This window comes from Garra rufa, chromosome 5 (genome assembly GCF_049309525.1).
Source record: "Garra rufa chromosome 5, GarRuf1.0, whole genome shotgun sequence".
Classification (NCBI taxonomy): Eukaryota; Metazoa; Chordata; class Actinopteri; order Cypriniformes; family Cyprinidae; genus Garra; species Garra rufa.
In genome coordinates this window covers 55,424,100-55,434,574 of record NC_133365.1, presented here as the reverse complement: position 1 = coordinate 55,434,574, position 10,475 = coordinate 55,424,100, and the positions used below count along the sequence as shown (strand labels likewise).

The following is a 10,475-nucleotide window of genomic DNA, read 5'->3' as shown; positions in this document are numbered from 1 at the left end:
TGTAATAATATATATTTAATAATAACATTAACAGCATGCATCTATCTCTGGGTGAAAAGCTTATAATAAAATCACCAAAATATGTCTTCATAGAATGAATAGTTTGCAAACACATTTCTAGGTTATTTAAAAATAGAACATTCATGAATTATTGTATTAGAAACATTTTACTGTCTTAAGTGCACTCATTTATTAGCCTATAAATTAAAATAATAATAATAATTACTATTATTAGTAGTATTATTTACGGTGACGCAAACAGCTACTGTTTCAGCTATTAAAATAGTTAAAAGTGGTTGCTTCATTTCGTTTTTTTATTAAGTTAATTTAGAAAAAAGTTTAGAGCATTTTATTGTTCGTTCAATATATATATATATATATTTTTTTTTTTTAAGTAACGACCAAGCAGCCAGCGGCAGACAGTGAGTTGATCATAGCTTGTGTTTGATCAGTTTTGCCTTCTCAAATCATCAGGACTTGCCTATAAAATCTATAGGCCTAAAAGTGTTCAAGTATAAAACAATCTTAATTTCAACATTAAACTAATATAAAAGTGTTTATATTCACCGCCTGTGTTTTATCCCATTGGCAAGTATAGGCTATTGTAAAATAAACGCTAAAACGCTTGTGTTTTCTGAGTCAGTGACTGATCTATATATGTTCTCTATTATAGATCAGTGGTCAGTGTCTTGCAAGGATGAAGTTGCCGATCGCCATTTCCTCTTTGGACGCGCCTTTGGAGAGAAATTAATCTTTACAGACTACATAATGAAATAGTTTTTGTTTTTGATTTGTTCTCTTTCGTTAAGTAATAATTTACAGCTTTCTATAAATATCTTGTCTGTGAGTTAATTCGCTGAGTTTTGCTGAGAAGCGCTCCTTGAGATGACATGAGGGGATCATGTTTGTTTTCAATGTTTCAAGCACTGTTTGCAACGTTTTGTTGATATTGTGAGTGCACACAAATAAAAGTAGACCATTTACAGTTCCGAATAATGTATTACTCGTACCTTTATGAGCAAAAATAACGGAATATTTTAAATTGTATCCACTGCAAAAATGCAAGTGATTGCGTTGGCTCCTCTATGTCCTGCAAAGCGGCTCTCAGTACAAACGATTGCATTTGTGCCTAATACCGCACATTTATATTATTTTAACGTTGAAATTAACATTGTTTTATATTTTAACTCTTTTAGGCCTAGATCTATATTTATTTTAGGCAAGTTGTGATTATCTGAGAAGGCAAAATTGATCAAACACAATATGATCAACTCATTCTCTGCCGCTTGCCGCTTGGTCGTTACTTTAAAAATCAAAAACTTATATTTAACGAACAAAAAAATGCTCCAAATGTTTTTTCTAAATTAACTTAATAAAAACGAAACAAAATATAGGCTAATCACTTTGCGTTACATACAAAACTGGACTATTTTAATAGCTGAAACAGTAGTATACGCTGTTTTGTGAGAAAAGGGGAAAAAGACGGGTTTGGTCGGATTGGGGCCCATATTACTGAATTCTGATAAACTCGGGCCAGCATCTATAGGGCCTATAGATTTGAGGCCTGTGCAGGGTTCTTATGTCTGTGACAGCAATGCTCACCGTAAATAATACTAATAATTGTAATTATTATTTTAATTTGTAGACTAAAAAAATGGAGACATTAAGACAGTAAACTGTTTATTATAATGAATGCTTTATTTTTAAATAACCTTTTACAGCTTTGGAAATTATACTCATTCTTAACACGTAGACGAATTTTGGCGATTTTATTATAAGCTTTTCACCCAGAGTTAGATGCATGCTTCACTGTTAATGTTATTATTAATTAAGGCCTCTTATTACATTGCATTCAGTTTGAGAGCAAAGGAATGACAACATAACCTGTAAATTATTTGTTTTGTATTGCTTTTTACCTTCTCTCCAAACGTTTTTTTTTACAAAATTCAGGCGATTTTATATTTTGAAAAATAAGGCAAAGCCGTTTGAAGCCGCTCTTCAATTATTATTTTATTTTGGTGCGTTAAAGTAGCATGATTCGCACTTACAAAATAGTCCTCTTTTTAGCGTTTATTTTACATTAATCATCATTAGGATAAAACACAGATGTGGTGTTTTAGCAGCTATTCTATTGGTTATTAATGTAAAATAAACGCTAAAAACATTGTTTTGTCAGTTGCATGGTCTCATATAGCCTACTATGAAAAATAAAGTTTAATAAAGGCAATACAATGCATCCAGCACCTATAAACAGGTAGCCTTATTGAATCTGGAACAGTTTAAGAATTCGTGAGTACGGTTTATAAACTCAGGGGACGAATTGCAAAACCGTCGCCATGGATTGATTATTTTTCTCCTGCAGGTGACACAGCGGGCTCCGTATGTTTACGTTTATGTTTTATGTCTCAAGTGAAAACCTTCAGCGGCAGCAGCGAGCTTCCGGTGTACTAAAACGCGCTTTGTTCAAAAAAACTTTAATTTTTCGATTTGGTTTTGTTGACTTTTTAATATCTGCATTTGAACGACGTGTAATGAAAACAAAATAGAAAATATGAATGAAATTCGTTTTTGTGTTCCCGAGAAAATGTAAATATTGCATAAACCAATCATTTATTCGTTTGCTTGTTTTGAAAACAAAAACGAGAAAACCAATTATACGTAGGTACACGGACCATTCACGGGTTTCTCCTTCCATCATGACATCATTCCATTTGAGATTGCCTGAAACACCAACAAACACCTCCCATTCTCATCACCATCATCGTATTCGCCGGTCTCTCATGCAGGGAGTAATCCTTCCAGATGTACATTTAAATCATGTTTCAGTAGAGACCGAGAATAAACTGTATCTGGAATCAACAGGACCAGACGGGAAACCAAGGGCAGATCGTTTCGCTGTTCTTTTGTTTAAAAGGTTAATTCCCCTCAACCTTTATCAGAACTGGGCAGGTTCTGTTAACTTTGACGGCTCCAGGGGGAAAAATGCACTACCCAACAACCTTCGTCAAGCACTTTCAGATGCTGTTGGTCGGAGATTCAACCCCGCAGTTCGTGACTGGAAGCTGATAAGAGACAGACTTAACGAACTTCTCCGAAATAGAAGAACAACTTTTCCACTTTTTTAAAAAGTAAAAAGTAAAAAAATATATATGTTTAAAAACTTGCAGAACTCACTGGAGCACTTGTGATACTGAACAATTGTATCCATTGTCAGTCACATAATAAAAGCCTTATTGTTTTGAAAAATGATCCTTCTGTTTATTTGTTGACATTATTTTTAATATTAGGATTATAATACTAGGGTATAGTACTTACATTGACATTAGGCCAAATCTAAATGGTTCCCTTTCCTTTTATGTATTAAAAAAAAAAAAAACTTCATTGGGCAGCGCGACATCATAATGTACAGCACAAAATGAAATAAAAGGAAATACTACTACTACTCACAATAATACATCAAATAATTTTTTTACACTCTAAACTATAGTTTATATTTCTCCTCTTGCACAAATCAATAAAATCAAGTGTATCTAAAATTGTATAAATGGTATGAAAAAGACGAGCTACCTCTCAAACATGTAAATCTTCATTTGCTGTGGCTTTAAAATATTGAATTTTATAATGTATTTTGTAATTTTGTACTTGCTATTTATTGTTATTTTTAAATTAATTATTTTGATTGCTCAGTGTTTGCGCGCCCTGTAATAAATTGTTTAGTCGGCGTATAACACAGCATGTGATGGAGTGCCTCGTCTTATTAGTTTTTGTTAATAAATGCTATATAAGTTAGTTTTATTTTATTTTTGTTATGCTGTTTAATTAAAAATAACAAATCCATCTTTTAAGAATTTGTTTTAATCTTAAAATTGATAGGTGTAGCCAATATGTAAGCAAAACCAAGATCATGAATTCAAAAGTAAAAGTGAAAAGCATCCTAGACATTACAATAGCGGAAATCCCGTTCACAAAATTAAAATAACTAGGCCTACTAACAAATATGCACAAAAGGGGGTTGAATGTTAAATACGTTTCCATAAAACAATACATTATGATAACAGACAAACTATTTATCAACAATGAGCTTTGATTAAGCCCATGTTGAAGAAACAAATAAATAAATAAAAATGAAACTAAAGCGCGACCAACTGAGAGCGTTATGCCGCGTTCCAGGCAACCCGTTACCCGTGTTTTTCCAAACTTCTACCAGTGAAAGTGCACTGGAACGGCAGTTAAAACCGTGAATTCCCACCCGTGAACTCGTACTAGATCGACGCACTCCCAGTTCCCAGTTCTGACATGACTTAGCCCAAGAAACAACAATAAAGGGGTGCGGTGTTTATGCAAGTGGCACACGGTGGAAAAATAGAGTAATATTTAGGACAATTTAACGTTGCAATCAAATTATTAATACTATAAAAATAATAAATTCTTGGCGTGACTTGCTTGGAACGCTACAAAGTTCTTTGAAGACGTGATTTACGAGCTCAAAAACCTGCCTGGAGCGCAGCATTTGTGTATCCTGTCACAAAATATGGCGAAAAATCCTACACAAGGGGAATAGTGTGATTAAGGTGTGTACATGTCTTCCATAATGCGACTAAAATAGGAATACTCCACCTGTCTTAATTCGATTTGTGTTTACTCAAAATATGACTTTAGTCGGATTAAATTAATTAAAATATATCATTTTACATGGTTACTTCTTAATCAGAGTATTTAATCGCGTTAAAATCGGAATATTGTTGTCCATGTAAACGTACTTACTGTCGAGTATAAAACTTTTTTCGCAGTACATCCATTATATTTCCATGTTACACTTTTAAGACGTATAGCCCTGCATTTTAATCCGTCAAAGATCAAATGCGGGCTAAAATTATGTTTTAACATTCAGTGGTGATTAAAAAAAAACTTGCAGCGCTGGTGGAAACACGGTCCTGTCAGCAGCATTGAGCGCACGTTCAGCACAGCTTGGAAGGGTTCCTTGTTTAAAGCTTGCCACAAAACACTGGAACAAGTAAATACCTTGACTGTCAAACAGTAAGGAGATATTTTAATTATTTATTTAGAAACTACTGTTTTCTGAGTCAGTGATGATGCAGTTAACAGTCCTCCTCAAATCCTCGTTTTTTTTCGTTAAGTAGTAATTTAAGTCTTTCTACATATTTATTTATCATGTCTGACAAAAAATAGTGGTTACATATTTTCCACTGAAAAAAATGTAACTGATCGAGCTTGATCCTTCATGTCCTAAAAATGTGTTTTGCACTCTCCGCACAAACGATTGGCACCTAATAGCACACATTTATATCTCTTAGTATTTAAATCTTTTGTTTTACATCTATGGATTTTATTTTAGCCAATTCGTGATTTGAGAAGGCAAATTGAAAAACAGAGTAGGTAAACTCACTGTCTGCCGCTTGGTCTTTAAGAAACAAAAAGCTTACGTTTAACGAACAAAAATGCTCCAAACTTTTTTTTTCTAAATTACCTTAATAAAAAAGAAACGAAATTATAAATACTTTGCCGTTACATACAGAATGAAATACAGACGTAAATACTGTCCAAATATCCCTCTTTGTGCAGGGTTTGGCTACAGAATGTTGTTCCTTGCGCCACCTGGTGGATATTGTATGAAGTGCAACCACGTTGTAAAAAAATCTAAAAAAGCCGCTGCGGCATGACGCGTGGCCTCGCGTGCCGAATTGCAGGCTGCCGCGTGAAAATAGACGCATTTTTAATGGCCAGATCTGTAGTTAGGGAGCGTGATGATTGTAGCGTGGTAGGAGACTAGTTAGGGAGCGTGAGGGATTGTAGCGTGGTAGGAGACTAGTTAGGGAGCGTGAGGGATTGTAGCGTGGTAGGAGACTAGTTAGGGAGCGTGATGATTGTAGCGTGGTAGGAGACTAGTTAGGGAGCGTGAGGGATTGTAGCGTGGTAGGAGACTAGTTAGGGAGCGTGAGGGATTGTAGCGTGGTAGGAGACTAGTTAGGGAGCGTGAGGGATTGTAGCGTGGTAGGAGACTAGTTAGGGAGCGTGATGATTGTAGCGTGGTAGGAGACTAGTTAGGGAGCGTGAGGGATTGTAGCGTGGTAGGAGACTAGTTAGGGAGCGTGAGGGATTGTAGCGTGGTAGGAGACTAGTTAGGGAGCGTGAGGGATTGTAGCGTGGTAGGAGACTAGTTAGGGAGCGTGAGGGATTGTAGCGTGGTAGGAGACTAGTTAGGGAGCGTGATGATTGTAGCGTGGTAGGAGACTAGTTAGGGAGCGTGAGGGATTGTAGCGTGGTAGGAGACTAGTTAGGGAGCGTGATGATTGTAGCGTGGTAGGAGACTAGCTAGGGAGCGTGAGGGATTGTAGCGTGGTAGGAGACTAGTTAGGGAGCGTGATGATTGTAGCGTGGTAGGAGACTAGTTAGGGAGCGTGATGATTGTTGCGTGGTAGGAGACTAGTTAGGGAGCGTGAGGGATTGTAGCGTGGTAGGAGACTAGTTAGGGAGCGTGAGGGATTGTAGCGTGGTAGGAGACTAGTTAGGGAGCGTGATGATTGTAGCGTGGTAGGAGACTAGTTAGGGAGCGTGAGGGATTGTAGCGTGGTAGGAGACTAGTTAGGGAGCGTGATGATTGTAGCGTGGTAGGAGACTAGCTAGGGAGCGTGAGGGATTGTAGCGTGGTAGGAGACTAGTTAGGGAGAGTGATGATTGTAGTGTGGTAGGAGACTAGTTAGGTATGCAGGAGCTAAAACATTAAGGGCCTTATAGGTAAGAAGTAATATTTCACAAGTGATATGGAACCTAATAGGTAGCCAGTGCAGAGACTGTAAAATTGGGGTAATATGATCCAACAACCTGATCAACTCTATGCGAAGAAGATGTGAGGCAAATGGTGGTCACACCAGATACTGACTGGTTTTTGAACCCCCCAATACAGTAAAACTGCACATTTTAGAGTGGCCTTTTATTGTGGCCAGCCTACGGCACACCTGTGAGGTGGATGGATTATCTCGGCAAAGGAGAAGTGCTCACTAACACAGATTTAGACCGATTTGTAAACAATATTTGACAGAAATAGGCCTTGGTCTTGGATCTTTGAGTTCAGCTCATTAAAAATGTGGGAAGAAACAAAAGTGTTGCATTTTTAAAATGGGTAAATGTATTATTATTATTAATAAAACGGCAATATATTAATAGAATTAATTAAAGATTTCTGTTTATTTGAATACAATTGAAATGTAAAAATATAAATATTGGGGGGGGGGGGGTTCCTTTTAATTAATATAATCTAACATAATATAATCTGTTTAGTTTTTATTTGCTTTTTAATTCATTTTATTTGCTAATTTACTAAATTTGAAATAAAAATTGATTAAACAAAAAATTCTAAAGCAAAAACTAAATGATATGTCAGAATGACTGAAAACTATATAAAAATTAGTTATAAAAATAACTAATTTAAAATACACTAGTCAACATTTGAAGTGGATCAATGATCTTTTTTACTTTACTACTGTAGTAATAAATACAGTAATAGCAAACTAAAAAAGCCTTTTCTTTACTTGAAAAGAAATAAATGTTAACTAATAAAATATAATTTTTAAGAAATTTGCTTCTATCTATCAATTTATCTATCTGTCGAGTTTGGTTTGTTGATTATTGGTTTAGAATTACTAAAACTGAAAAAAAAAGACAAACTCTCAATAGATTACTTAAAACCTTTGAATTAAAATGAAAACTTAAAATCTAAAAATAAAAAACTAATTCAAAATATTGATAAATACTATTATTTTTCATTGAAAATACAAATATAACTGTGATTGTGCCTGTATCATGGAAAATAACCAATGTTTTGCATTTTTCTCCTCGCAGGACTTGTTCCGCTCCACCATGAAACCAGTGCAGAAGGTTCTGGAAGACTCTGACCTGAAGAAGTCTGACATCGACGAGATCGTCCTGGTCGGTGGCTCCACTCGTATTCCCAAGATCCAGCAGCTGGTGAAGGAGTTCTTCAACGGTAAGGAGCCGTCCAGAGGAATCAACCCCGATGAGGCTGTGGCTTACGGAGCTGCTGTTCAGGCTGGAGTCCTGTCAGGAGAAGAGGACAGCTGTGAGTTTATCTACAACCTCTGATGATGGCCACATCTATAGCTGGGCAATACATTCTTAATTATGATTTTTGTGATAGTCTAACAACTGGATGCATCTCTTGCTAGATGCTTAATGACTGAAATGTGTTGAACAGGTGACATATTGATTCTGGATGTGTGTCCTTTCACCCTGGGCATTGAGACAGTCGGAGGAGTGATGAACCAACTTACTCGCAGGAACACAGTTGTGCCTGCCAAGAAATTCCAGACCTTCTCCACAGCTACTGACAATCAGCCAACTGTGACCATCAAAGTTTATGAAGGTGAGTGACACTTGCAGAGTCAAAACCGACACTCTCAAAAATAATGGTGCTTCAAAAGGTTCTTCAAGCGATGCCATAGAAGAACCATTTTTGGTTCCACATAGAACCATTAAGTCAAAGGTTCTTTAAACAACCATTTCTTGCTTACCTTTTTATAATCTGAAGAACCTTCTTTCGCCACAAAGAACATTTTGTGAAACAAAAAGGTTCTTCAGATGTTAAAGGTTCTTTATGGAACCAGTTGATTTACATCTTATGAAAGTTTCTAATTTAACTAAACTTTTTTTATTTCAAAAGTTGTTTTGCTACATTTTAAGCATTTTTTTTTACTTAAAATGGCCAGTGTAGCTGGTATGTTAAATTATGTTAAAAAGAGTTTTATTTATTTTTTATTTTTTATGCTATTATTTGCTTGAAAATAGCTACAGTGTCTTTAGCTGTGCAATGGTATTAAATTACATACATGTATGCATTTACATTTATGACCCTATTTTTATTCAGTTTTAATAATAACATTTTCTTAGATGTATACATTTAATATGTATATATAGTATAGGTCATTCCAGGATGACACACAGGCTGATAAGTTTTTATTACTAGGGGAAGATCCTCCAACATGTTCTCTTTGCTGAAGCCCTTTATCCATTAAACATGTTTTATTAGATTCTGTGAGGAAAAACTCTTTTGAAGAGATTTTTAACAAATTTAAGCCAAATACAGTTGTGGAGTTTGTAGCAAAAAAAATAAAAAATCTAAAAAAAATTATATAATTCAGCCATAGAATTTCTCGCCATGAAAATAGCCACAAAACTAGAATGGCGTTAAACACAAACAAACAGTATAGAATCTGTTCTCACTCTTTTTCTGCATCTTTCCAGGTGAGCGTCCACTGACCAAGGATAACCACTTCCTGGGCACCTTTGACCTGACCGGCATCCCTCCGGCTCCCCGCGGCGTCCCTCAGATCGATGTCACCTTCCAGATCGACCAAAACAACATCCTACGAGTCACCGCTGAGGACAAGGGCACGGGCAACAAGAACAAGATCACCATCACCAACGACCAGAACCGACTGACACCCGAAGACATCGAGCGCATGGTGAACGAGGCTGAGCGTTTCGCAGAGGAAGACAAGAAGCTGAAGGAGCGTATCGATGCCCGGAATGAACTGGAGTACTACACCTACTCCCTGAAGAACCAGATCGGGGACAAAGAGAAGCTGGGTGGCATACTGTCATCAGACAACAAGGAGGCCATCGAGAAAGCCATCGAGGAGAAGATCGAATGGCTGGAGTCTCACCAGGAGGCAGATCTTGAAGAGTTCCAGGCCAAGAAGAAAGAGCTGGAGAAAGTTGTGTTAGTAAAGTTGATTGCTGCACTAGTTTTTGGCGAATTAGAGTACCAGTTAGTCATGGAAAAGGACTCCAGTGTAGTGTTGGTGCTGAAGGACAAACAGCTGAAGCACGAGCACAAAGTCAACCTCTCAGCTGTATGTGATCTCAAAAATTAGTTCTCTTTTACAGCTTATTGCACTTAAACGGTGAAATAAACTGTAGTTGTTCTGATTCTGATACTAGTAAAAATAATTCTAGCATCAGTATCAGTGAGTACTTGAACCCACCTAGTTTTGCTTAACGCTGCAAATCGGAAGTAAATTCGAAGAAGAAATGCAGTATGTCCGCTGTTTGGCAGCATTTCAGACTGGACCAACCAGCCAGTAAAACGATGTAGACACAATGTGACTGTTTATCAGCTTGGATTGCAACACAAACAAACTTGCACAAGCCCAGAACAGCTTAATAATGTAAATGTATATCATATAATAAAAATACTCTGGTTCACTGTATATATTTGTTCATGTTTTATTAAAGGATAAGTCTGAAGCACAGCATAAAATAATTCTTGCAATTCATACAGGGCTACAGCTGTATATACAGATACACACCCAGGTATCGGATCAGTACTCGGCATCGGCCAATACCCTGAGTCCAGGTATCGGGAAGAAACAAAGGGTATCGGAGCATCTCTAAAATACACACACAATTTAAATTGCACATTGTTTGGAGTATTCGTA

At 36.6% G+C, this 10,475-nt stretch overlaps 1 protein-coding gene across 1 annotated transcript in view; it reads left to right on the top strand.

The window, feature by feature from the left end:
- Positions 1–10,247, top strand: part of LOC141334941 (endoplasmic reticulum chaperone BiP-like) — a 13,465-nt gene extending 3,218 nt beyond the window's left edge. The window contains exons 5-7 of the mRNA XM_073840165.1: positions 7,791–8,098; positions 8,234–8,401; positions 9,280–10,247. Coding sequence (XP_073696266.1) covers positions 7,791–8,098; positions 8,234–8,401; positions 9,280–9,911 — 1,108 coding nt within the window. The 3' untranslated portion in view covers positions 9,912–10,247. The remainder of the gene's footprint in view (positions 1–7,790; positions 8,099–8,233; positions 8,402–9,279) is intronic.
- Positions 10,248–10,475: the final 228 nt, after the last annotated feature.